This window comes from Pseudopodoces humilis, chromosome 8, assembly GCF_049639895.1.
Source record: "Pseudopodoces humilis isolate 2021_Gansu_Grassland_sample_001 chromosome 8, ASM4963989v1, whole genome shotgun sequence".
NCBI classification, from domain to species: Eukaryota; Metazoa; Chordata; class Aves; order Passeriformes; family Paridae; genus Pseudopodoces; species Pseudopodoces humilis.
The window spans coordinates 37,204,135-37,231,642 of record NC_142207.1 but is presented as its reverse complement, the minus strand read 5'-3'; the positions used below and the strand labels follow the sequence as shown (position 1 = coordinate 37,231,642).

General features: G+C 44.7%; 1 protein-coding gene across 2 annotated transcripts; it reads right to left on the bottom strand.

Moving 5' to 3' along the window:
* Nucleotides 1-1,259: 1,259 nt before the first annotated feature.
* On the bottom strand, nucleotides 1,260-25,691 carry USP40 (ubiquitin specific peptidase 40). Of its 2 annotated transcripts, XM_005532696.3 has the most exons (32): nucleotides 25,623-25,691; nucleotides 23,765-23,981; nucleotides 23,468-23,535; nucleotides 22,588-22,701; nucleotides 21,636-21,800; nucleotides 21,056-21,202; nucleotides 19,379-19,522; nucleotides 18,262-18,390; nucleotides 17,907-18,008; nucleotides 17,230-17,337; nucleotides 16,383-16,698; nucleotides 15,883-15,964; nucleotides 14,905-15,076; nucleotides 14,339-14,423; nucleotides 13,494-13,564; nucleotides 12,368-12,687; nucleotides 11,752-11,878; nucleotides 11,358-11,415; nucleotides 11,012-11,065; nucleotides 10,516-10,604; nucleotides 10,016-10,102; nucleotides 9,538-9,574; nucleotides 8,981-9,045; nucleotides 8,811-8,885; nucleotides 8,292-8,418; nucleotides 7,100-7,194; nucleotides 5,843-5,961; nucleotides 5,285-5,350; nucleotides 4,859-5,069; nucleotides 4,640-4,735; nucleotides 3,773-3,867; nucleotides 1,260-3,272 (listed from the first exon to the last, which is right to left on the bottom strand). In XM_005532696.3, exons 2-32 carry the CDS (start codon nucleotides 23,961-23,963, stop codon nucleotides 3,167-3,169), a joined length of 3,729 nt encoding a protein of 1,242 aa, XP_005532753.2. In that variant the 5' UTR covers nucleotides 23,964-23,981; nucleotides 25,623-25,691; the 3' UTR covers nucleotides 1,260-3,166. The 2 variants fall into 2 exon arrangements, with proteins under 2 accessions (XP_005532753.2, XP_087915142.1); XM_088059016.1 differs by lacking the exons at nucleotides 1,260-3,272; nucleotides 3,773-3,867; nucleotides 4,640-4,735; nucleotides 4,859-5,069; nucleotides 5,285-5,350 and adding an exon at nucleotides 6,970-7,004.
* Between the last annotated feature and the right edge of the window lie 1,817 nt (nucleotides 25,692-27,508).

Genomic DNA, 27,508 nt, shown 5'->3' with positions numbered 1-27,508 from the left:
CCCACACCTTTCTTTTAAAGAATCAGATTTGGGAATAAAGAGAGGCATTACAAAGCAAATCGCTCTGGCTGTGGTGCAGGTATTGAAATTTTTCCAGCAAAAGGGAAGCAGACACTTCCATGGCAAATAGGTAATTTCAGCTGGGCTCCTGCCAGCAGGTGCTCGAGAGAAGGGAATTTTATATCAGCCCCAGGCCACCGCTGCTGAGGTTCCCAGACAGGCTGTGACTCCAGGATCTGGTGATCCTGGGAAGGACAGGAGATGTTGACAGCTTCCACATCTGAGGGCAGCGGAAGAAGCCTCAGAGGAAGCAAGAACAAGTGGGAAGAAGCTGCTCTGGCAAAGAGGGACGTTTATTTTGGGTTTGTGTGGTTTATCTTTTTCCACTGACTCTCTACGAAGCATCTGAGATGCCTGAGGAGGAATCTTGGGGGGGAAGTTTAAACTTGGCCTCATTTGCCCATTGTCCTGCAGAGGCACCCCAAGGAAGCACAGCTCCATTTAACTGAAGAGCCAAAAGCCAGGGGTCATGGCTTCACCACCCTCACAGGGAAGGATTTCTTCCCAATATCCCATTTAACCCTGCTAAACCTCTTGGAAATGCCATGAACTCTGCATCACCCTTGTCTGGAAGGATGCTGAGAGAAATGTAGGAATCTTTCAGCTCAGCTCTGGGAGATTTCCTGGGAGAAATTCCTGGTTTCTGGAAATCCCCAGTCTTAAGGTCTAGAATCCCAGAAAGGTCTGAGCAAGATGGGATGAGCAGATGACCAAAAAGAAAAAAAAAAATGAAACAAACAGAACCCTAAAAAGAATTAATTTCCCAGAAAGTGGATTGATAGTCTCTAGCAGCTAACTGCTAATTTCAGTCAAAACCTGTTGCTCAAAATAACCAGTCCAAACAATACATTAAAATTGGGATAAAAAAAAAAACTTTCCAAGGCTTTTTCTAAGTCTCCAGCATGGCTTTAATTTGTGTCCTGATGGAGGAACCTTCCCTGCCATCCTCAGTCCTTCCTCCACAGGGATTGGAAACATGGGACAAAGCAAAGCTGCTCCTGCACTCAGCCCTGAGCTAGGACCAAGCCAGGAGCCTCAGGAAAAGACAACAGACACAAGGAATGGGGAATCCTCCCCCAGAGATGGGAATGTTGGTTCAGGAACATTAGAAAATTTAAGCTAATTAATACTCAATGTCAGAAACCATTCTGCACCATTCCCAAGCAATAAGACATCCAGAGACAACCCAACTAGGCAGATAAAAATGACATTTTATTTTGTGAAGAACACTTGAAAAAGAAAGATGAAAGCTCTTCCAGGCTTTGCAAATAACCATCAGAACCCACGGAGTCACAAAGACTCAGTTTCCAAAAGGTGTTTCCTCTCCCCAGCCTTGTTTTCCATGAACTCTCTCATTGTGGAATGGCCCACAAGAGTTTTAAGAAAAAAACCCAAAAATCATTTTGAGCCAACATTAGAAATGATCAAAGATTGGTTCAGTGCAGGCGCTGCTACATTACACTTGAACAAAAGGCACAAAATTCCCACTTGGAATTTGCATTTCAGTTTCACCAAACTTGGTGTTCTCAAGCAGAGGCCAGAGTTATTCAAGAGGAGAAGGCTGAGCTGAGTCCAGCAAGAACCAGAGGAACTAAAGTGACAGTAAATAAATCTAATGGGCTGGAACCACATGGGAACATAAACCTTTGGAATCAGCACCTCTGATCCCTACTGTAAACCCAGGCTCCCAAGAACACCTGATATGGAAAGAAGGCGACAAATTAAGATGGGAAAACATCCACTGCCCTCCCTCGGGCAGAAAATGTATCCATGAAACTGGGATTTCAGGATTCAAGTGAGTGAGGACATCAAACAGCCCCTTCTGCACAGCATCAAGCACAGGAGCACCTGCTGAACTCTAAAGATATGCAGAGAAATAAATAATAATTGTGTGTTTCACGGTGTTTTTCACTTCTTTTTTTGCTGATAGCAGTGTCACTTTTTATTTTTATGCTGTCTGAAATACCAGAATAGTGTTAACCTATAAAAGGTACATGAAAAAATCTCATGTTAGCCAAAATTTGAGGAATCTGCTCAACTGGCAGCTCCTGCTACAAAATCTACACATACAGCAAATAGGTCAAATATTTACTGCCACCCCCAAAAGCAAGCTTCTGTTTTGTCCTGTCATGAGCACAGATTTAATTAAGGATAATCAGCCTCACTCTGGAGTTCATACTTCAGAGCCTTTGACCTGGAGCCCAGTTCAGTGAGCTGCTCAAAGTCAGCTCAGGACACCAAGAGAAACAGGTTCTCCAGCGTAACAGGGTACCAGGACAGCTGGAAAGATGAGAAATGTGGGAAATTCCTCTGAAGAGGAGCACTGAAAATAAACACAAGCCTTTTTCCTGAGTACAGTAAAATCCACTGAAGAACAAACATCAGATCTGTCCATTTGTTCCAACCATTTTGTCTGTTAATGAAGTTTAGGGTCAAAAAAAACACCCTAGAAAGTGAAAAGTGAAGTTTCTGGGCAACAAAACAAGCCCCAGAAACTGCAAAATCTAAGATTTTGTCCCTGTTATTCCATATCACAACAGGTCTCTCCAGGTTTTACATCTTGACAGATCCTGGACTTGTTCTTTTTGAGCCAATTTCTTACACTTTGCTCAGAGATTTCCATATTCCCTTCAATCTTATGGCTGACTCCAGCTTCTACAGACTTAGGTTTAGAGATAAAGAGGGAAAAGCAAATTCTGTTATCAGCAGCAACTTCAGTGATCAGAGATGGGAAAAAATTCTAAAAAGAGATGATTATGACTGCATTAAATCTCAGTAGTGATGGTGCAAGAGATCACATCTGACCCAACTAAGTGTTTGGGGTGGTTACAAAAGAGTCACTGAGGGGTTATACAATATATCAATCCTTTTCCTCCTCCATAAAGTGCATTTACTCAGCCTGAGAGTAAGTACCACACTGAGAAAGGGACCTTAAAGCACTTCCCCAAGAGAGAGCAGAAGAAAATCCGAGTTATCCTGAGTCCTACAGCCAGTTTGTGCCTCAGGGATCCTTGAAGACACTTGGGGAAAGCCCCTCTTGCTGCTGGAGCTGAGGCCCTGCAGGCCAGGTTAGTACAGGGTGGTGTGGGCAGAGCAGCTCATGGTGCTATCTGAAAACCCCCACGTTGATGGAAAGAGCGACCTCTGGTTTGCGGGGCTTCGTGGGGAGCTTCTCCTCCGGGAAAAAGGGATCCTGGACACGCTCCTGCCGGCTGGAAAACAGAAATGACACGGTTAATGTTTAGTGCTGGGCCTTAGCAGGGTGAGCCTGGCCTGAACTCTGAGCTCCAGTGAGCTGTGAAAACAGCCTGTGCAAGGCCAGGCCAGCCAAGGGTTCATTTTCACCTCCACGGTGCATCCCAGGAAGAAAAACCACCAGGGAGAGGAACACTGAGAGCCAGGAGCTTGAATTATCCAAGTGCTCCCTGCAGGATTACTGGAACCGTGTGCTCTGAGAGCACCCAGCTACCACTGGCCTCAAAAACTATCCAATTAGCCTGGATCACAGAAAGATCTGGATTTCAAAGGACCTTAAGGACCACCCAGTGCCACCCCCTGCCTTGGGCAGGGATGCCTTCCACTATCCCAGTTGCTCCAAACTCCTTCTAACCTGGCCTTGGACACTTCCAAGGACAGGGCAGCCACAGATCCTCTGAGAAGCTGTATACATTTTGGGTATTTCAGAAGAAAAATGAAACTAAGTGCTCACTACCTTTTCCTCTTTTCCAGAGCCAGCTGCCTTTGCTTCTCTTTCCCAATGTCATCCCTGATGGTGCTGAAGTCCTTGGTGTCATCAAGGAGAAGGTTCTGTTATGAAAAAAAGTTTGGAGAGATTAGGTTGGAGATTTGGACTGGAGAGATCCAAGTCAGAAGGTCAAACTATCTCCCAGCTGTTCCTTGACTGACACATTAAATTTCCAGATTGTTCCTTTTGACCAGTTTTGCACTGATTCATTTCAAGTTAATTAGAATTGCAATGGTTTGAGTTGGAAGGAAACTTAAAGATGATGCAGTCCCACCCCTGCCATGGGCAGGGACATCTTCCACTATTCCAGGTTGCTCCAAGCCCCATCCAACCTCGCCAGGAACACTTCCAGGGATGGATTTTTTCCAATAGGCTAAAACAGCAGGAGAGAACATGACATTTTTCTCCTACTGCTCTAAAACCCAGCCGGAACGTTCTTTCCTTCTAACTAAGCCTGACTTCTAGCTCAGAGTTCAATGTTGAATAATTCCTTTTCACACATTAAAATAGAACTGTCACAGTACAGTAACCCGTAATAAGTAAAAGGTTTGTATCTATATTGTGATTTTTAAAGGGCACTTCCTTGGATTTTACTCAGAATTAAAAAAAAAAAAAAAGTCTAAAAATGAGGGCAAGAAAAAAGACCCAGGAGAAAAAGGAAAAGCAGCAGCAGCAAGAAATTTCCTATCAACACAATGTAATGTCCAAACCCATATCCCAGTACTCTTAGAAATGCAGAAGGATGAGAGAAAACCAGGAAGAAATGAAGACTCTGTAAAGGGGACATTGCCTGAACCCAATCCTCATGCAACAATTAAATCCAGGGAAATTTACCTTCACCCCAATGATGTCTCCATCCTTCAGGTGATAAGGTGCTGACTGCAAACTCTCCTGCTTTTTCCTCTTTTTCCTCTTGGAGATTTGCTGTGTCTGAATAAAATCAAAAGCAGAAGAGTTCGGAATTCTCCTTAAATTAAATCCCTAAGTAACTGCAGTCCATGCAACACAAGCTCCTCTCCAACAACTGTTGGATTCTGTCATTTCAGATCTTACCCAGCTAGATATTGGCAGCCACTCAAATCTCTCAGGGAAGTATTTGGCTATTTCAATTTTATCTACAGGGAGGCAATAGTGAGAAGCCACTCTTTGCCTCAGAGCCCAGGTCGTGCATTCCTTGGAGATATCCCACACCAAATCCCGGGAGTCGAAGTAGTCCCTCTCTCCTGGTATTCCCATCTGGACTCGTAGCAGCAGCTCGTGGGGGCTGGCAGTAGGATGAGAGAATGGAAATTCTTGTGAACTATGCTTTCAGAATTCCCAGCCTTCCCCCCTCTCCTCCCTCACTTTGTGGAAAACAATAAACAACCTCCAAGGCTTTCCCACATCCTGAGAGCCCTGAAGTCAAATGCTGCTCAGTTAAAGCTTCCCTCAAATGCAGAGCTGTAAGAAACAAGGGAAATAAAGATCTTGAGCTCCTACCCCAAATTCTCTTCTTCTTGCAAGGGTTCTATGCAGATTTCCACTCTGGCTCCCAGCCTGTAGTCACTGAAAAGAGAACAGAGATTGTCTACGTGGCTCTGGAGCCGGGCTGGGAGATCTGGGGGTGCTTACCTGCAGGAGAGAAGGCTCCTAGGAGAGCTCAGAGCCCCTTCCAGGGCCTAAAGGGGCTCCAGGACAGCTGGAGGGGGACTGGGGACAAGGGATGGAGGGACAGCAAAAGGGGGAATGGCTTCCCACTGCCACAGGGATGGGATATTGGGAAGGAATTCCTCCCTGTGAGGGTGGGCAGGCCCTGGCACAGGGCACCCAGAGCAGCTGGGGCTGCCCCTGGATCCCTGGAAGTGTCCAAGGCCAGGTGGGACACCGGGGTTTGGAGCAGCCTGGGACAGTGGGAGGTGTCCCTGCCTGCGGCAGGGGGGTGGTCTTTAAGATCCTTGCTGATCTTTAAGGTCCTTTCTACCCCAGACTGAGCTGATGAACCCCCCCACCCCAATCCATCCCACATCCAGCCTGCTGCACATTCCCCAGGAAACCCACCTGAGTTTCCGCTTGTTGTCCCGGAGGAGCTTCCCAGGGCGTTTGCTGTCCATCGTCCAAGCTCTGAGGAACAAGGGCAGGGGCACAACCTGCTCCTGGCAGCAGGGTAAGGTCAGAGCCTGAAAAACAGAAATACTGCATCAATAATTTTAGCATCCAGTCTCCCTGGAAAAATAGAACACCACTAGATTAACTCTCAAAAAAGAGGGCAAGGTATTGAGATTTATTCCACACCAGCTGTTGCTTGTGGCTATAAGCAAAATATTCACTTCTCAACCTCAAAGGGAGTTTGATTTCCCTCCCTCTCAACAATTCTCAACTCAACTTCCATTTCCAAAGTACCCAATTTCTTTATTTAACCAAAATCTGAACAACTGGGAGGGAATGAGGCTGTTGCAATCATTGCCCCAGTCTCTGGCCAAGTGCTGAGCTCCTCTAAACTCTTCCCAAGGACACAGCACTTCCCATGCTCAGCCAATTTCTCCTCATTCAAGATGCAAACAGTTCTCCACAGCAGTAGCCCAGCAGAGCCCAAAACTGAAGTTATACCCCCCCCAAAAAAAAATCAGTGTTGGTATGAAGCAGAATCAGGTGAGAGATCCTTCCCCATGCAGTCCAAGTAGAAAATCAACTGCTTAAACCACACAAAGCCTTTTTGTAGGACGAGGTGGAGGACATTTTTGTGGGTTTGGGGTGGGTTTTGGGTTTAGTTTTTTCTTTTGGGGTGTTTTGCTTGGTTTGGTTTTTAGTTTATTAAAATCATACAAAGGTATTTTAATTTCTGGCCAAACAAAATGAGCCAGACAGCCCTGGCTGACAAACCTGTGCACCCCAAAGCAATTCTTTATTCATCAGATTCCACATACAGAAATTAAAAAAAAAAAGCATAAAACTAATACAGGAACAATGTGGAAATGACAAAGTGGCTTTTTAGAAGGTGCTTGTTATGTGTGTACTTCCCATGGAGAGATTTTACACTGAAATGAAGACAAAAAGCTGCAAGGTAGAGCTCCAGCTGAAGTGCAACGAGGCTCCCGCAGGCCAGGACACGTGACAGGAGGATGGGGACAGCAGGGACACTAAGGAAGTGTCTGAGCTACGTGCTCCAGCTGCCTCTTGGTACTTACCAGTGACCATGGCATAAATGCCATGGCACAACAGACTGGAGACAGGGGAAAAGGAAATAAAAAAGAGCTGTTAATGGAGCTCAAGTCATCATAGCGCTGCTGCACAGTCCAACACAGGAGAACATCTAACCTGCATCTTCAGGTCTTCCAGAGATGCCTCTCCTGCTATCTCTATCCTGCCAGCATAACAGAGATCCAGGCCTGGGTGGGCAGGTTCTGGTGGAGCTTTGAAATGGGGGAGAGGGAAGAGGAAGAAACAAATAACAGAAGAGTCAACATGATTTGTATAGTCCTGAGAGATAACAGTCACTTCACGGTCACATTTGACTTAGAGAAGGAGTCTGGAGTCCACTTAGAATATCCAGGAATCCCAGACTGGTTTGAGTTGGAAAGGACCTTACAGGTCACCTCATTCCAACCCCCTGCCATGGCCATACCCAGCACACAAAATACATCCCAGTAATTTCCCAACAGTTCCTACACAGCTCCAATCCTGCAAATTTCAGGACTAGAAGCAGTTATTCCCATCTATAAACAGTGTTATTTACTGGTTAAACCAACTGCAAGCAGAGCTGAATTTCTCTTAGCTCCACTACTGAAACCAACAGGGGAAAAAGTGAAAACTGAGAAAAGGTTTGAGGCAGAAGGAGAAAAATGCAAAGAAAACTTCTACAAAGAGAGGGGTCCTGCCCTGCAGCACAGCTCAGCACCAGAGGAAAATTACTTTTAATACAAAATGAAAAATCAATTTGTTCCCCATTTTCCAATTCTCTTATTTCCACTTCATCTTCTTCTCCCTTCTCAACCCTCACTTGATTTTGCTGCCCTGGCTTGTTTTGAATTTGGATTTGACCTTTAGGAGAACAAACATGTTAAAACACTACATTTCAGGTCTTGGATACTATGCAAATTTTACCCATCCCTCCTTTTACAGCTTCCCAAAAAGCAACACAGCCTGAAGGGAATTAAATGTGCCTTCAGGAGTCTGGCATTTGAGGCCAATCACATCTGTGCTCATGAAGGAGATGCTTTACAATGCTGCCACTGCCTTCAGTACAGAGACTGACAAATAAAGAGCCCCTGCTACAAGATTTAGTGGTGCTTTGAGCAAACCCAGATGAGGAACATCCCCACAACAAGATTATCCAGCATTTACGTCCAAAACTGCATCTGTCTCCTGAGTGGTCCTTTCACCAAAACCTTGATGCAAGTCATGCAGCCCCTCCTAGATTTCAGGAGGTTTTTAAGGCTTTGGATTAAAATTTGGGTTTGACTCAAAGAGCAAGCACAGAATATTCCTTTCAAAGCCTGGCCAAGCTCACCTGCTGCAGCAGACACCTGCAAAGCCTCCATCTTCCAGGTGATCCCATTCACCTGGTCATGTGCTTTTTCTCCATGTTTCTTACGGCTTGAAGGCTTCAGCCACCAGATGGGGATTTTCAGGAAACCCTGGAATAGAAAATACCAAGTGGCTCAAGTGTGCAGACAAGGAGAAATTTCACCTTTAGCACAGGAAGAGAGAGATTTGTTTAGAACTAAGCTTTTGGAACAGGCTGCCCAGGGAAGTGGAGGAGTCACCACTCCTGGAAGTGTCCAAAGGATGAGTGGATGTGAATGAGCTGGGGATGTGATTTCACGGGGAACATAGTGATGGTGCAAAAGTAACAATGCTACAATTCTGCAAGGGACTCAGGGTCAGGTAGGACAGGGCTCGGGGCAACCTGGAACAGGGGGAGGTGTCCCTACCATGGCAGGGTGGCACTAGATGGGCTTTAAGGTCCCTCCAAACCCAAAGCACTCTGAAATTCCAAGTCTGCAGACATTGCCCAACCTCCTTTTACCTTTCCTGGAAGCTTCCCTTCGGTTATAACCAAAGTGTCTCCTCTGCAAACGTTGAGTTCCTTCAGGGTGGCATTCTGCAGGAAGAGAAAGCACAGGATCCCTATCAGCCCACACCTGCCTTTGTCCCCAGGGAGCAAAGAACCAACGGATTAAAACAGGCTCCTCTTACTTCCTGACTTAATGCTTCCCCTGCTTCGTAGCACCAGTCAAGCCTTCTCAAATGCCAGTTGTCACCTACCAAAACCCAAAAAGACACACACAGAAAACTAAGTAGTCAATAATGGCACTGTGGGAAAATATTACAAAACTCTTAACAAGCATCAAGGATCCTTTTTCTTTTCTTCTTTATTTTTATTTGCCTTTTAAACACAACTCTGACTAAATGAATTATCACTTTCATCTTTCCCAGACCTTTTGCTGTATGAAAATAATCTTTTTATTTTATTATATTTTATTTTGAAAATAATCTTTTATTTTCCTCACCTATCTAATTATTTTCCATGGTTTCAGAAGAGAATTCCCATGTGTCAAATTATCATTTGAATCTATGACAAGCTCCTTAGATTAAAAAACTATATTATAAAGACTTCACATTTAGAATTCTTTCCCCTCCTCACATTACAATGGCACACAGATCATTGAAACACGCTTACAAGGTTTAGGGTAGAAAGAGCTGTCTTAAAAATATTAAAAATTCCTTTAAAATATGTAAATAGCACAACTAACCTGACAATCCAGATTTCTCTAGCATTAAATTGAGACACTGAAAAAATAAACACAGAGGAGAGTGCTGTCAATGCTGAAGATGGGAAATAAATCTTTCAGCAAATCTATGTTAGAATTTTCTGACATGAAGAGTGACTGATTGCTGGTCAATTCTTAAAACAATATAATTGGATAGACAAGATGTATTTGGGCTTTACAGATGAGATGGCTTTCAGGCAAAAAATTCACCACATCAGCTGAGCCAGCTTTCCCAAACTGGTAAAAAATTAAATGGGTGATGTCAGTTTGTTCCTTGACTTGAATAAATTCTGCCCTGGAGTTTGCAGATGTAACTTTTTTAAAGGTTAAAGCTGCAAATTCAACACAGGACTGGTAGTACCAAAGTTCCCTTCACTCTGTGCATGGCTCTTCCCAACTCCTCAGCCTCCAGTTCTGTGCAAGGAATGTTGTCCAGGAGCTTGGGAGCAGCCAGCCTTACCTCTCTGACAGAGGCAGTCTCCTCCACAACTATCTCCATCTCTGGGCTGCAGCTTTGGTCACTCCCAACCACGAAGTACAGGAAGAGCTGAAAACCCAAACGCTAACTATCAGAATAAATATGGAAGTATAAGAACAATTCCTGTGGCAAGAATGTCATCAAACAGCACTACAACAGCACAAAAAGCCAAGATAGTTGAGTTATGGCCATCAGCAGATCCTCATTAGCCACCCCTGGTCTCCAGAAATGCACAACTACTCCTTCCCCTGCACATCAAGGCCAGGCTGGACATTGGGGCTTGGAGCATCCTGGGCTAGTAGAAGGCATCCCTGCCCACGGCAGGAGGTGGAATTGGATGAATTTTAAGGCCCCTTCCAACCCAAACCATTCTGGGATATTTACAACTTGCACAGTCAAAGAGCAGTATCCCCCTTTTTTTTTCCTTTACTCTCTTTAGCAAAGTCCCTGCACCAGGCTCCTCCCATCCCACACTGCTGTACCTGAGTGGAAGTTGGAGCTTTCCCACGGCACAGCCCAAGCAAGCTTCCCATCTTCAGTTCTGCTTCCTTGACTGTGTAATCCTCAGGCACTTCAGGGAGGACAAATAAAAACATCAGTTTTATCATCCTCAGAGCAAGCTAAAAACCTTCAGTACCCTCTGGAGAGCTTAACTTGCTCAGCCCTGACAGCAGATCTGTGAGTGTCCTATGAGGAGAACAAAGGCATGGAGATCTCCCAGAGTCCATCAGAAGCACAGGTGGATTAGGGATGTGAGCAGTAAAACCAAGCTGGACATTTCAGTTTAACCCCTACATCTGTATTGGTACTTTTAATTAACTTTAAACTGGGGGAAAACAAACCCCACAGAACTGGTTCAGTTAAGCCTGGGAAACAGTGGAGTTATGTGCAGGTACTTCTGCCAGGAAAGGACAAACAGAGGCTCAAAATCTCCCCAGTGGATTTCTTACAGAACAGTTACGCAATAAATCAATTTACCTGGAGACAGAAGTTTCCCATTGCCACTAACAGGTCTAAGACAGCTCTCGGTTGCTGCAGCAAAAAGGGCAGGAAAGAGAGAAGTATTAAGTAATTCAAATAGGAATAAAATAGGAATTTGGCTCAGAATTTCAGACAAGTAACACCTTTAAGATTGATTACAACAGGTTTATCTTAGAGGCCTCTCTCTGTGACATCAAAAATATTACTGGAGAGAGACTCCTCGCGTCTCCATCAACAGCCTCAGCTTTTATTCTTTCACTGAAAGGAGAATTATACCACTAAACCTGCTCAAAAGCCAGCAAATTGTAACATTAGCAGATTGACAAAGCAGCTGCACACCTACCCAGCTCCTCCTCCAGCTGAAGCTCCCGGATCGCTTTAATTTTGATATCTGACATCACCTAAAAGACAGGGACATTAAAAGGGATATGAACAGCCTGGAATGCCACCAACACCCCTGCTTGTTCAAGTGCAGTGCACAAAGATAATCCTTCTCTTTTAGCTTTGGCTACTGACACCACCTCAAACTTCCATTTACAAATGGAAGAAAGAGAAAGAGAAAACTGTTTGACACTAAAACACTGCACTGCACTTTGCACTGCCTGCAAATATCCCAGGGATTGTAACTCTGAGCTCAACACTAATTTCTGCAGGGAAAAACTTCATCCCTGAGGCTTAAATCAAATGAGCTGGGCCAAGTGCAGTGGCCAAGCTGTTCAGGAAAGCAGAGTCCTTACCGTGTCAATAGTGGCAGTGATTTTAACGTGTTTCTCCTCATCTTCCTCCCCACAGAAGTTTTTCACTTGGAGCCAGCTGATGTCATAGGTGAAGGCAGTCAAATTCCCACTTGCCACGTTGACAAAGCTGTGGGAACCAGCAATGCAAAGACAGTCAGAGATGGGAAAACCAAACCTTGGCAGGGCTCCATCACTCACCAGCACAGCTCCCAAATAAATGGATGATGCTAGAGCTGTTCATGGTGATGCCATCCCACAGAGCAGAGGCCTCAGGGAGCACAGAGTGTCATGAGACCCCAGATTTGCCCTTGGCACCTTTGGATTCACTAAGCATGAGTTGCCCCCACCAGGTTTTTTCCCCCCTTTACAAGTGTAAATCAAAAGTTGTGACTGGTGCTACATTTTGAGGGCAAGAAAAATCTAACAGCTGAAAAATAGCTGGTCTGCAAAACTTATGAAAATACTTGTATTTATAAGCTCAAAGTGATAACTAGTTACAAGAATATTGCTGTAAGCATCATTTACTTGCTGTTAGTATCATTTGAACTAAAAGGTTTTGCCAAAATTGCTTTTTTTGTTGTTGTTGTTTAATCATAGTCATAATCAAAAACCTTACCTCTGGTCATGGCTGTCTAAGATCAGCACGGAGCACCCATCCCTGAGCCCAACGCTTCGGGCTGTTTCCTTCATGTCTTCCTCATGGAAAACTTCCCAGTTCTTGGCTTCTCTGTCTGCTCCTGAGCCATTTTTGAGTATGATACCCCCTGCTGGAGCCAAGGCCGAGTGCAGCTGCCCCAGGCTGGTGCTGCAGGGGACGACGAGCTGGGTCTCGCTGAAATGCTGCCCCTTGCCACCCTCGTTGTGCTCGGCCAAGCGAAGCACGTTGAGCACCACGGGCTCATGCTCAGGGCCCGTCAGCACCTTTGTGCCTCCAACCTGAGGGAAAGGAGGAAGGAATGCCAGCTTTGTGTGATCCAGGAAATACAGGAGAGACCGGGCAGCGAGAAGATTGAGACTCTCCCCTCACAAACAAACCATCTCAGACCAAATTTGTACTGAGCAAACAACCGGAGGAACCACAGGTGTTGGGAAGAGATGGCAAAATGTTATCCACAGAAGCTGTGGCTGGATCCCTGGAAGTGTCCAAGGCCAGGCTGGACAGGCCTTGGAGCAACCTGGGACAGTGGAAGGCTCTACCCCCATGGCAGGGGGAGAATGAGATCCTTAAGTCCCTTCCCAAACCATTCCATGGTAACAGCAGCTGGGAATCCAGTGGACACTTGGCAAAATCTAGAACACAGGAATTTAGCCCAAATGTTACTGAACATTGTGACTTTACATTTTAAAATCTTGGTCTTTCTGATATTCAACCCTAGTTCTTTGCTGAAGAAAATTTAATGGCACAAAAACCGCAATAAAAAAAACTATACCAAAATAAAACCAAGACAAACCTGACTCTGTTACTTCATGTTTGGGTGGTTTTGTTTGGTTTGGGGTCTTTTTTTTTTTTTGTGAGAAAGCCAAAATAAAATGGATACTTTTACAATAAAAATAATTCCAAAGTAGCATTTTGTTCCACTAGAGAGACAGAATAAAATGCTGTGCTTGACAACCACTCCCGGGTTAAGCAGAAGCCTTAAAGGAAGATGGAAAACTACAAAAGCAGCACAGGATTTCCAGGAGACCTTGCACAGTCTTATCTCTTCAGAGCTGACAGGGAAGGAAGTGCTTGGTTCCTTTACCTCTTTCCCATTCCAGACGAAGATGTCTGCTCCATCAGCCAGCCCAATCCCATCCAGGGTCAGCTCATCTCCTAAAAATGAGGAGCAAATCATCAAGTTCTTGCTCCTCACAAAACACACAAACAGGGTCAGCAACTTTTTAAAAGTCACTACACTTAAAGAACTGTACAAGCAGGGGGAGGAATATTTAGAGCAGCTCTGAGTGACTCTCTATTTTGATGTCACCATCACAGAGAGTTGTGTTATGTTCTGGTTCAACACTGATTTTCGGAAGCTGACCACAGAGAACATAAAATTTAAAGTTCCTGAGTAAGTTTTTAACGACTGACACTTAGAACTGCCTAACAAAGCAAAGCTGGAGACAAAAATGACAGTTTGAAAAACTGATGTACCCTTAATAAATTAATGAACTCTATGTGAGCAGTTCCCTTTACAAAATTCCTACTTCAGCTGAAGTCTAACCTACATTTTCCTTTGATGTCACCCTGGCTCCTCTCTTCTATCCTCTCCTCCACCTATTAGGCCAATCCTATGAAAGCAAACATCCACAAGCAAATCAAGGGCGAAACACAGACTGATACATTCTCATCAGCAAATGTGCTTAACTTGCTTAAGATCTGCAGTCTTACTGCATTTCACAACAAAGATTTCACAGCCAAGTCTCAAAATCATTCATTCCACTAATAAGAGCGAAATAAGTAATTTAAATAACTTATAACATGAGTATGAGCCGGAAGAGTGTTCAGAAATACACATCTCCAGGATGGTTTATAGATGAAATCTTTGATGCCTGCAGGAATTAAAGTACAGCAATAGCATGGAAGCCTGGCATGCAGTGCTCTTACCATCAAGCACCTGGTACAGGTGTAATCCTGCTGGTAAAGGCTTGGCCATGCTGAGAACCATGTCACCTTCCCAAGATTCCAACATCTAATTGGGAAAAAATAACCAGAAAAATTATGTAAAATGACAGTGAGCAGTAACTCACAGCACTCACAATAATTACAATCTGCTGAACAGCCTGGCTCCCAAGCTCACTTGCTGACATTTAACTGGTGACTCTTTGAAAAGACAAAGACAACTCTGACACAGAATGAAATATTGAGAATAAGCCTGGAGCTCTGCAAGTGTCAATCCATGGCCATGCACATGCTGCCCAAATATAATTAATTAGCTCATGTGAACTTTGAAGTCTCCATAGTTAAAATTCCACCAATTTCATGGCTTCAAGAACAGACCCCACACCACTCTTTCCTCCTGTGTAAACCCACATGAAGTTTATAGTCTCCTAAGCTCCATCTGCTGTCGAAAATTTCTTGTTGACACAAAGATTGCAGCATAAATATATTTGCAAAGGTTGCAGTGGCTCAAGTAAAAATGATGTTTGAATTCATCTGATAAGAGCAGGTACCTGGAACACTGCCTGCCGAAGTTCTCCCAGTGTTTTCCTTCTGTCAATGGTCAAATCCACCACACTCTCTTTCCAAGAAAGTGAAGGATGCAAAGCCCCGTTGTGGAATTTGTAGCAGGAGCTCAGGTGGAGATGTAAATCAATGCCATTGTTTGCTGAGTCACATTCAGCTCTTTGGGAGAACAGCACAACAAATTGGTGAATTTAACACCAAACAGGTGTTTTTGTGTAGCTGTCCTGGAACTGATCCCCCCCCAGGGCTACATTCCTCTCCTTTATACCTGTCCCTAGTTCTAGCAGCAAACATTTAAAACAATAAAGGAGTGGAATTCACTCAGAAACACAATCCCAGGATGGTTTTGTTTGGGAGGGACCTTAAAGCTCATCCAGCTCCACCCCTAGGGCAGAGACACCTTCCCCTACACCAGGTTGCTCCAAGACCCATCCAACCTGGCCTTGGACACTTCCAGGGATCCAGGGGCAGCCACCATCTTGTGTGAAATATCCCATCAACTGTCACTCTTGTGTCTGTATTTTGATATCTTAACTGTGATTCAGGTGTATCTGCACTTGTGTGTCCAACCTGAATAACACAAGCTCTTCACTTTTCTGGCAGAGAACAGCACTTACCTGTAAATTCACCATAAACCAAGCCCTTCCCCCCTTCTCCCTGTGCAGAACTCCCTGTGTGAACACAGTTAAGATAATGCATTCCACTCTCTTTCCAGAATTGCAGTGATTTTCAGCAGAAAACGGTACAATTTGAAACTGTATGTTTCCCTTGAAATTCCGTAGGCTGCCTGCTAACAGGGAAGGCAGGGAACCAGCAGAATATGGATATAGAAATTACATTCCTCAATTAACCTCTATGACATTGAACCATTTGGGTTCTGACTCTGCTCAAGGAATTTCTTTCCTTTTGAATCCCTTGGGAGTCCTGCAGGTAAGAGCTGTTTGAGTCCAGTGACACCAACACACCTCTTTTTTTGCAGCTCTGTATTAGCAGCATTCATCTCATTCAGCAGGTGCTCAGGAATTTGGTACCTTGGATTTTCTCGTGCTGCAACAAAAATAATACAGGCTTAAAATGTGGTTTGGCAAACAAGAAAAGTGATCAAGAGGAGACATTACAGTAATCACTGAAAGCTCAACTGCAAGATGATATAAAGAACAAACAAATGCTTTTACTCCTTCCAATCAACCTTTCCTTAAGGGAACATAACACATAAATACCATTAACAATAAATTGTATTTGTTCCAGCTGGTGGTCTGCCATTATTTGTGGAGCATGCTAAAAACAAATTAGTCAGCTACAGCCAATTAAGAGGTCACCACCTCCTCGTATTTCATTTACTTCTTTTTTCAAATGATCACTATAAGGAAAACTGGGGAAAATAAAGCTTGGAAAGGACAAAGAAGCCCCCTAGAAAAAGAGGTGAAAACAGGAAGCCCTCTCAGAATCATAAGAGTTTTTGTACCTTCGGGGGGCCTTTTCAGCTGAGCTTTTCTGTAGAACAGCATGTAGGCACTTTCTTTACCCTGGAATTGCTTCTCAATATCCTTCTCCTTGATGGGCTGGACTTTGGAATCATTCAGATCAAACCAGTGGCACCCAAGAGAAGCAGCCCTTGGCCTTGGGGGGTTCTTCTCACAGTTCCACTGGACATCATTTTTCTGGGAAGGGCTCTGGAGATTTTGTCCATGAGAATCCAGCCTGAACTTGTGTGCTTCCTTCAGGCCAACCTTACTTCCATCAGGAGTGAGCTGAAATATCTGAGGATGATTCTGCAAATACTGAAAGAGAAGCAAGAACAGGATGAAGATGCCAAGTGTTAAATGCAACAGCCTGCAGGAAGCTGCTCCACCTGATTCTCCTCAAAGTAAAACACAAACCCCATTAATTCAACCCTCATTTTATGGTGCTTCCTAATGTTTACCTCTGTAAAAGCCTCACATCCACACTTCATGCCTACATTTAAATATTTCTTTTGGAAACTGCAGGGAGGTCCCTTCAAAAAACAAGCTAACATCAGTTTTCCACCTACCTACAACACAAATGCTGAAGCCTTTTCCTTAAGACATCATAAAATACAGCAACCAATTGGAAAATTTGTTTTACTGGGAAAAAAAAATACTAAAAGTCTCAGGCAGACAATTCCTTGGTAATCTTATGTTCACCAGCCTTCTAATTCACATTACAAACCTCTCCTTGCACATGCTAATCCAAGGGTCCATATTCTCAATTATCATCCTCCTGGCTATTCAATAAGAAAATGAATGATTATTAAAGTTATCTAAAACCAAAACTAGCAAACCTGTGATTACCTTTCGTAATGCTCCATATTGTTTTCTGTATTTCTTATTCCAGGACACCCCTTTCTTCTCCAGTAATTTCTGCCCTAATTGATCTACAGGAATTTGTTTAGCTTCTTCCTGCAGAGAAACGAAAATCTAAGGTAAGATAAGCTACAGAAGTCAAGGGGTCAACATAAAGAAGCCAATTTTGAAGTGTTTTAATCATTCCTGGTTTTTAGTAAGCTGCTGTAGCATCATCTGGAGCTGTGTCAGAGGGGGTTTAGGTTGGATATCAGAGGAAGGTTCTTCTTTCAGAGTGTGGTGGAGCACTGCCCAGGCTCTCCAGGGAATGAGCACATTCCCAAGGCTGCCAGAGCTCCAGGACAGCGCTCTCAGGAATGCACAGGTGGGATTGTTGGGGTGTCTGTGCAGGGCCAGGAGCTGAATCAATGATCCTTGTAGGTCCCTTCCAACTCTGCATATTCTGATTTCTTTTGCAACAGCTTTGGTGAGCAGCTTTAGGAATGCTCCAAAAGGACCTTTCTCCATATGAGGAGTCACTGTTAATATTGAAGCCAAGTTTTAAATGCTTCACACTAAGTTCAGAAGAGCTCTGGACACTTAAGCCTGCCCACTCTCCCAAACACCAACCCCTTGCAGGTTCCCTAGCTCCAAAACCAAAGCAATGAACTCCTTACATACCATACCTCTGATAAAATCCTTTTCAAGACTGCCAGTGGGTTTTCTGTTTCTTTGGCATTCTCAGTGTCTCCTAAAGCCCTCTCTTCAATCAGCCCATCCTCTTCCTCCTGGGTAAGAAAGACACTCACAAATATTGTGGTTCCACACACAATTAGAGGGTTAGATTATTCTGTGTTGACATCGTGATGCACAATTTCAGAGTGTGAAGGACATTCTAATAAACTGCCCTTCTCAATGAGGCAAATCACACAAAGCCTCAAAACATTAATTAAGTCTGGATGCAGATTCATCCAGTAGCTCTTAATGCTTTTCTTAAAAGTACAATCTTAAAAGCAAGGAAGAAAAATGTTTAGGACTTACTTGGAGCTGCCAGTTTCCTAATTCATCCACATCTCTGATATAAACATGATAGTGTCCTCCATAGCAGCCACCTTTGTGTATAATAACAGAGAAGAGCTCATACATGTACTCTGAATCATCCATTTCAGTCTTTAAAAAGAAAAACAATAATTGTAACAACAACCGAGGTCAGTCTCTCACATAAGGCCAGCTTTATACCTTCAGCATCACTTCAGACATTTCTCAGTGTGTTTGCATGTGCAGAGACTGAAACAGCTTTTGAGGGCTGGGGACACAAGGAAGGACTGGCACAAACCATGGAGCAAGGCACAGGCTGATAAACCATAAAACCTCAGAGCAGTTTGGGTTGGAGGGACCATCTGGGCTCTTGCCAAGGGAAGGGACAACTTCCACTAGCCCAGGTGGTTCCAAGTCCTGTCCAAGCTGGCCTTGGACACTTCCAGGGATGGGGCAGCCACCACTTCCCTGGGCAATCTGTGTTTATTCAACAAGTAGGATTCTGAACCATTCTGGAAATTCAAAATATTTTCAATTTCAATGCTTGTCCACAACCAAGCTTATTTTGTTTTAAAGAGGAGAGAGAGAAGCAGCAACACCTGGAAACACTAAAACTGGGGAGGGGGAGAAAATGCCTCCCCAAATGCAAACACTGAGAAATTTCCAAGCTTGCACTGCAACACTTCAAGAAGAAAAATGTCTGTTCCATAACAGTGCCTCTGTTATGTTGTTGAAGGACCAAAATTTGTCACTGAGCAATGGCATAACTCAGTTCATAACCAGAAACATATTTATGAATGCAAACACAGAGAAAAATGGAATAACTACAGGCACCTAAAGCACATATAGCTCAATTTATACATGATGCTATCAGAGAATAACCACACAAAAATAAATTTCCATTTCCAGATAATCTTCCTGTCAAGGAAAGGTTAGATAACTTTTGGGTAATTATTTTACCCTTCCCCCTTGTAGCTACAAGGTAGCTCAGTTCAAAAGTGAAGGAGGACACCACAGAGTTACTCAAATACCTGACAAAATGCAAAATAAGAGATAACCCTGAGCTGTGGGTTCTCTGCTGAGCATACAGAAACTTTTAACAAACGTTACCAGTACCCACCTGCTCACAGAAAGGCCTCAGGTTGATCTGGATGGGGAATGTGTAGCAACTCGTTTCCTTATACCTCTCACACTTCTCAAAGTCAAAGTTGAACCTCAGGAGGGAAATGGTGAGGAAGGGAGGCAGCTTGCGTAGTTTAGCAGACTGGGAAGGGATTTAAAAAACACTTTAAGCACAGACTTAGAACAAAATTGTGCTTCCACCCTGCTGTGGTCAAATCCTTTTCCACCAAAGCTTTGTTATCACCAGAGAGACAAGAACAGTGCCCTCATTTTTGAAATGTCTTCCCTGATTCTCAATTTCCCTTCCAAATACACAACGTGAAAGCCACCCAGATCTTCTCTCCTTGTTGAGCCCCACATCCTCCTTGATTGGTGATCACCAGTCCCATACTTGATCCTGCCACAGCAAATTAAGGACATTGGTGAAACCCAGTCAGTAATGACAACTCCCTAGCCCATGGGCTCTATACAGGCAGCCACAGAACAACCAGGAGCTAAAGTGTCCCTCATTTCCACAGGGGTGCACCCTCCAGACAGGAAAGTCAGGAAAATCCATTTGAATGACTCCAGATTAATCCAGATCCAACCACTTGATGAGTGAGTACATCAAGAACCCTCCTGAGAAATAAAACTAACCACCTTCTACCACCTGTGACAGCAGGTGTGGGTTCCATGGCCACATTTCCAAGTCTTTCCAACATCTCCATCCTCCCCTCCACTGGCAGAGGCATAATAGGAACACACACAAGGTTTAAGAAATCCCCTGAATTAGGAATTCCATTTGCATCCACAGCCTGGCAACCCTCATCTCTGTGATTTCCTAGCAAAATTCAGAGTTCCCATTCTCCTCCTGCATGGATGAGCACTTGTGAGAGGCAGACAACTTATCCTGTACTGCCGTGAACCCAGTCCAGTTAAACCCCAGCCAGCTCTTGCAATAAGACATGTGAGGCACTGCTGAGTGTTCCTGAGCTCTCAAGTCACTGATTAACCTGGCCTGACCTCAGCTTCCATTTGGACTACTCCCTCAGTATCCAGAAGGCTGCCAGGTTTGGATTTCACCCATCCTGCAGGAGGCCAAGGGGCTGTGACCAGGGCAGAGTGCACCAGCAGCCTGAGTCTGCCTCCCTCCACAAAAACAGAGCAACAGATCCCATTCCCTGCACAGAGCAACAGCTGCTCATTGTTCTTCTCTCTCATTTGGGTTCTCTAGAAGTGAGCATCCATGATTTCTCTCATTGCATATTTTTACTTTATGCTTTAACTCATCTTTTAGCCAATCCCCCAAAATGCCCAGAGCAAGGTGTAGCAGAGGTGTTGAATGAGTCAACGCTCTTCAAATTACACCAGACTCAGTGTTAGGGACAAAAAAACTGCAACATGTGGAAAATGAGCCACAGGAGCTTTCCTTGACATCCCTGCTGAAGTTCCATAGAATCCCTGAATGGTTTGGGGGTTGGAAGGGACCTTAAAACCCATCCAGTGCCACCCTCTGCCGTGGGCAGGGGGCCTTCCACCACCCCAGGATGCTCCAAGCCCAGCCTTAGACACTCCCAGGGGTGGAGTAGCCACAGCTGCTCTGGGCACCCTGTGCCAGGGCCTCCCCACCCTCACAGGGAAGAATTTTTTCCAAATATCCCATCTAGCCCTACATCATCCCACCCCAAAGTGTTACCTTTGAAGCTTCAACCAGTTTATCACAGGCTCCACATCGATACAAGTTGTCATTCTCAAAGTATTCTTCTTCCACATACATGTTCCACAGGGCCTCCTCCAAGCCAGCCACACCTTTCACTGCCACCGTGAGGTCTAAGAAATCTTCCTGTGCAGAAAGGACAAGAAGAAACAAGGTTCCGAGGGGTCTAAGCTTGTGGTGATTAGAAAGATACCCATCCTACTCATCACACTGATGGGCAAAAAACCCCTGTACAGTCACAGAAATTGATTTTTAAAAACTGATTGTTTTAAACTACAAAGAGCATAACAGACTGTAAAGATATATTTTGCTATTACCTCACTGCACTCTGTGCTAACTACATCTATCAAAGGCAGGACTTGTGAACTCAGAAGATGCAAAACATTTGGGTTTTTTACTTCCCATGTAGAAAATGCAGCCAAAGACAAAGTCCAACACTCACCACCTGGATTCAACAAGGCACTCAACAGGGATGACATTATTTTTGGACTTTAAAAACAAGAACATTTAAAGCCAATAGCCCAAAGAGAACCCCCCAGTGGAAGATCCCTGGCTTTACCTGTCTCTCACTGACATTCTTGCACTCCTTACACACAATCTGGTTGACAACAATGCCATGGTACAGGCGGTTGATGAGGTCATGGCCTGATGTCCCCACGAGGGAAGTCTCCAAAGCACTGAAGAGGATCCTGTTCAATTCCTGCACATCATGCTGCCTCATCTCCTGCAAGAGAAAAACCGAACAGGAAGGACTGCAACACTGCTGTGCTTGTCTTGTAGCTTAAAAATAAGATTTCAAGTGTCCCAGTGTCTCAATGGCTACTCATACATTTACTCCTTGAGTAGTGAAGTACTACCTTTATTATTGTTATTTGTAATTTGGTTATGCTACAACCCACCTAAGACACTTTCACTTGGGTGTAATTACAGAATTCCAGAATGGTTTGGGTTGGAAGGACATTAAAGATCATTTTGCTCCACCCCCTGCCATGGGCAGAGACACCTTCCCCTGTCCCAGGCTGCTCCAAGCCCCGATGTCCAGCCTGGCCCGGGACACTTCCAGGGATCCAGGGGCAGCCACAGCTGCTCTGGGCACCCTGTGCCAGGGCCTGCCCACCCTCCCAGGGAAGAATTCCTTCCTAACATTCCATTTAAATTTCCTGCCCTCTGTCAATTTGAAGCCACTCCCTAGATTTAGATTAATCTCTGACTGACACAGTTCAACTTGAGTAAGAATCCATGTAACTGAGGACAAGAAGCCTGTTGGAAAAACACTCCTGGAAAAACAAAGGAAAAGCTACGGGAATTGTATCTAAGAGAGAAATCATCTTTTGTTCCTCCCTGTAAACAACTGCCATGGACTCCACGTGGAGATCCAACAATATACACCAAGATCTGACCCAATTCAACATCATCTCGCAGTGTGAAGGATTTTAAGATATTTCCTAAATGTCAGCCATCCAGAACCCATCTCTATCCAGGGAGAAGAGTGTGGAGATGGGGATTGGCACCTCGTGGCTGCTCCAGCCGAAGCTCTCAGTGAGGTCTGTGGTGGATGCAGCCTGCTGGTCCAGGAGCAGGAGCTGAGCAAACAAGCGCTGCAGCTGCAGCGGGATTATCCGAACCTGGGAACAACAGCAAGGGAACACAGCCAGCACGTCAGGCACAGCCTTCGCCTTCAGACCAGTCATTTCAACAAAACCAGAAGCAATTTAGTACAAAGTTGGTGATAAACTACCCCTGACTATTTCATAACACACACTGCTCAGCTCACACCAAGCAATCACATTTCCTTCCCAAAAATCGACAGTGCCTCACCTTACACAGCCAAGGAGAATGGTTTGGGGTGGGAGGGACCTTAAAGCTCATCCCATCCTACCCCTGCCATGGCAGGGACACCTCCCACTGTCCCAGGGTGCTCCAAGCCCCAGTGTCCAACCTGGCCTTGGACACTTCCAGGGATCCAGCAGCTGCCACAGCTTCTCTGGGCACCCTGTGCCAGGGCCTGCCCACCCTCACAGCCAAGAATTTCTTCCCAGTATCCCATCCATCCCTGCCCCCTGGCAGCCATTCCAGTGGGAAGCCATTCCCTGTGTCCTGTCCCTCCATCCCTTGTCCTCAGTTCCTCCCCAGCTCTCCTGAAGGGCTTGGCAGTGTGGTTGAAGGAGGTGGGGGGGAGAACATCTCAGCAGAAAGAGACTCCGTATCTGATTTCTGAAGCAAAACCTTATAGCAATGAAAGCTTAGAATGGTGTGAAAAATCCAGTATCAGCCAGACCAAACTGCCTCTCTGTGTCAAATTCAGGTTTTTACTCATTTTCATCAGTTCCACATGAACCATATTCCTCCAAATCAACATCAGACAGTGGCAAATAAGAAAATTCCCAGCACCTTTGCATCTGGTTTCCTGCTGTCATCCAGAGTCCCAAGTTCTTCAGGTCCCAGGGAGAACAAAGCCTCTGCAATTGGTAAAAAAAATATTATTTAAAAAGACAACATCCCCTCTTTAAAAATTTAATGTATTTTAATGTCAAACACTATGACTTTATTCTGCAATAATTTATGTAAAATTAAGTGTGTCCCAAAATCACCTGAGCTCACCATGTTTCTTAAATAAATAACCAGAAGTGCAACTCTTACCGAAATATCAATCCCAACAACATTTTAAGAAGGTTTTGAGCACCTCACCTCTAAATTCAGGTGTGAAAAGCAGAGTCTGCAGAAGGGAATTGAGGTAGCAGGTCCCACCCTGGTTTTTGATTCCACTGAGGTTGGTGAAATCCCTGGGAGCTGGAGGCTCAGACTCTCTGGGCTTTGATTTCTTCCCTTTCCCACAATGATTGTTGGAAATAAAGGAAAAGTCCTCTTCAAATAAGTCCCCAAACATTGTGAAGGCAGAAGACTCCTTTAAAAAGACAAAATAAGCATTTACTATTAAAAAATGCAGTTGGACCCACCCACCTCAAATCCCCCCAGATAAACCTGGAAGCCCTGACTGAAAAATATGTTTATAGTTTTTTTCCACCTTATTCTGGTCATTCTAACAATTAATCCGTGTCAAAGTGTAAATTAATGTAATAAAAAAAAGGGTGAATTAAAAGCACTTCTGTTACCACAGATCTGAGCAGACTTCTCACCAGGATCAAACCCACCACAATTCCATTTTGCACAAAGCTGTTTATTCCCACAAGTGAACTATCCCCTACCTTGGAATATCCATATCCACCTCCTCCAAACCCCTGGAACTTTTTCATCTGAGACATTAAAGCAGAAAGATTTCAAAGTTTTACTTTCCCCATGAACATAAATAGGAAATAAATCACTTTGCATCAGCTTTTTCCCCTGTGAATGCAGCTTTTGACTGCCTTAAAATCTCTGTAGAGGCCCCTCCTCCCAAGCTGCTGGATGGAATTCCTGGGCTTGGCACTCATTCCCAGCTGCCTCCCAGTCCTTGTTCCTGTTTCCAGTCAGGCCTGTTGCACTTTAGCATTTAGATTCTTCTCCTCCCTGAATGCCCAACAGCTCCTGAGTGGATGGTTTGTCCCAAAAAAGGGCCATATCCAGGAAACACCACCCACCCAGCACTCCAGAGAGTGCCAAATCCTCCCTCGCTCCTTATTTCTGGAGCCTGGGAGCAGAGCACTGCTGCTGGCAGCCTCCCTCTCTCCCTGAAAAACCACACAGGAATAGCAATTGGAAAGGATTCTGGATGGCCCAGTGCTTTCAGAGCACAGGGCCTCAAACTGGAATAAATCCATGGCAGGAGAAACTAAAATCCAGAAATAAATCCGCGGCAAGAGATCCCAAAACCTCTCTTATAAATCCATGACAGGAGATCCCAAAATTCTCTAACATTTCCATTACAGGAGATCCACAAATCCCTCTACTAAACCCATGAGATTCCCAAAGCCCTCTAATAAATCCATGGCGGGAGAGCACAAAACCCTCTAATAAATCCATGACAGGAAATCCCCCAAACCCTTTAAGATAGCAATGACAAGCGATCCCAAACCCCTCTAATAAATCTGACAGGAGATCCCAAATCCCCCTAATAAAACCATGGCAGGAGATCCCAAAAGTCTCTAATAAAGCCCTCAGATTCCCAAAGCCCATGCCCAGAGTCCCTAAAACCCTCTAATAAACCCATGCCGAAAGATCCCAAAGCCCTCAAAAAAACCAACAACAGAAGATCCCAAACCCCTCTAATAAATCTGTGAGAGGAGATCCCAAATTCCCCTAATAAAACCATGTCAGGAGTTCCCAAAACCCTTTAATAATCCCATGCCAGGAGTTCCTAGATCCATGCAGGAGATCCCAAGCCCCTCTAATAAATCAATGAGAACAGATCCCAAAGCCCTCCAAAAAACCCATGGCAGGAGATCCCAAACCCCTCTAATAAATCTGTGAAAGGAGATCCCAAACCCCCCGAATAAACCCACGGCGGGACATTCCCAAGCCCCTCTAACAAAGCCGTGCCAGGAGCCCCCCAAGCCGGACAGTCTATCCCGGGCCGGCGATCCCCGGCCCCTCAGGGCCCCTCACTCACCGTGCCGAGCCAGGCCCTACCGCCACGGGCCCTCCGGCGCCGCCATATTTGTTGTGTGGCGCCGCGCAAAGCACGCTGGGACCGGCGGCCCACGGAGGGGCGCGCGGAGCACGCTGGGAGTTGTAGTTTTCCCGGCGTGTGGGCAGGGGCTGTCATGGGAATCTGTGGGACCTTCGTCACTGCAAGTGTCCCAGGACACACTCGATGAAGGCTTGGAGCAACCTGGGATGGTGGAAAGTGTATGTGAAAAACAGACTTGACTCTTTAGAATTTTTAAACGTTTAGTAAGGGACAATGTCCAGCGCTGGGGTGTTTCTGGCTATTGGCCAAAGAGCACACCGGCAGATTAAGACAGTGTTATCTTTATACTGTTACATACTGAGGTACATGCATATTCATCTATTTCATACACTATTCAAACATTCTTGTGAGCTTTTTGATGTTTCAGGAGCTCTTTTGTTTGATTTTACACTCTGATTTATCTGCAGACATCCTCTGGGTTAAGTCTATATATTTAATTTTTTCTTGTGTTTCTGTCTTGTTTCACACTCCCTGATAAGGATTTCTTCTATAATTCTTCTCCGTTGCCCTGGTTTGTGTCACTGTTATCACTTAGAGAGGTTGGTCAGCAGATGTGGGGGAAACAACATAATTTCTTTACACTATTCTCTTAGTTACATAGGAGCATTTTAACATTTCGTGCTTTGCTAAGGCCTATGATATAATACATTCATCACACCACTATTTCTACAAGCTCTGCGGTGCAAAACTAATAGACTGTGTTGCACTAACAAGGAGCTAAAATGAGTTACAAATTGTACCATATCCAAATACTTATGATCAATAACAGCATGTAAAAGTTAGTGCATAAATGCAAAAGCCAATATTATATTGTCATTTTTAACAGTGTCCCTACCCATGCCGCAGGGTGGAAAAGGATGAGCTTTAAGGTCCCTTCCAACCAAAACCTTTCTGGCATTTTACAAAGACCAGCGCCCCCTTTCAAATGAACAGTTGTTTTGTGTCATGGGTTTATTATGGGGATTTGGGATCTCCTGTCAAGGATTAATTTGAGGCATTTGGAGACCGCCTTTCATGGATTACAGGGGCTTCGGGATCGCTCTTCATGGGTTTATTTGAGGTGTTTGTGGATCTCTTTCTGGATTTGTTAGAAGGGTTTGGGGCTCTCTTTTCACGGATATATTAGGGGGATTTGGGATCTCCTGTTTATTAAACAGGAGATGGGTTTATTAAAGGATTTTGGGATCTCCTGTCATGGATTTCTTTGAGGTGTTTGGGAACCACCCTTCATGGATTTATTAGAGGGGCTTTGGCATCTATTGTCCTGAATTTATTAGAGGTATTTTGGGATCTCTGGATTTATTAGAGGCATTTGGGATCTCCTGCCATGGATTTATTAGAGGGGTTTGGGGCTCTCTTTTCATGGATTTAGTAGAGGGTTTTTGGGATCTCTTTCTGGATTTCTTAGAAGGGTTTGGGGCAATGTCCTGGGGTGACTTTATGATGCTTGTATCCCCAGTTGCCTTGTTTATGTCACATATTAAGTTCTGCACCTTTAAGACTGGCTCTGAGAGCAAAGAGGGGGAAGAAGCCGAAGTCTGTGTTCAGAAAGAGCACTCACTGTCCCACATCCTGCTCCTGGACTGTGTTGTCTGCAGCACAGACAGATAGCAGGACAGAGCTCTCCTTTGCTTTTAGTTAGTTTTTAGCTTGCTGAGGCAGGGAAGTTCCCTGGACTGTTTATTTTTTGTTTTTTCTCAGATCTGTCGAAACCTGCTCTCGACTGAAAACCCAGCCAAACCCCGGGAGCCCAGGGCCTGGGCCTTGGCACTTTCCAGCACCGGAGGGACTGATAAGAGACTGAG

Excerpts from the sequence above, each read along its gene's own strand:
- USP40 (XM_005532696.3), bottom strand. The coding sequence starts at position 23,963 with ATGTTTGGGGACTTATTTGAAGAGGACTTTTCCTTTATTTCCAACAAT. Across the intron at positions 12,688-13,493 it reads TCGTCTGGAATGGGAAAGAG|GTTGGAGGCACAAAGGTGCT; the intron begins GTAAAGGAACCA and ends CCTTTCCCTCAG. Across the intron at positions 11,416-11,751 it reads TCACTGCCACTATTGACACG|GTGATGTCAGATATCAAAAT; the intron begins GTAAGGACTCTG and ends CCTGTCTTTTAG.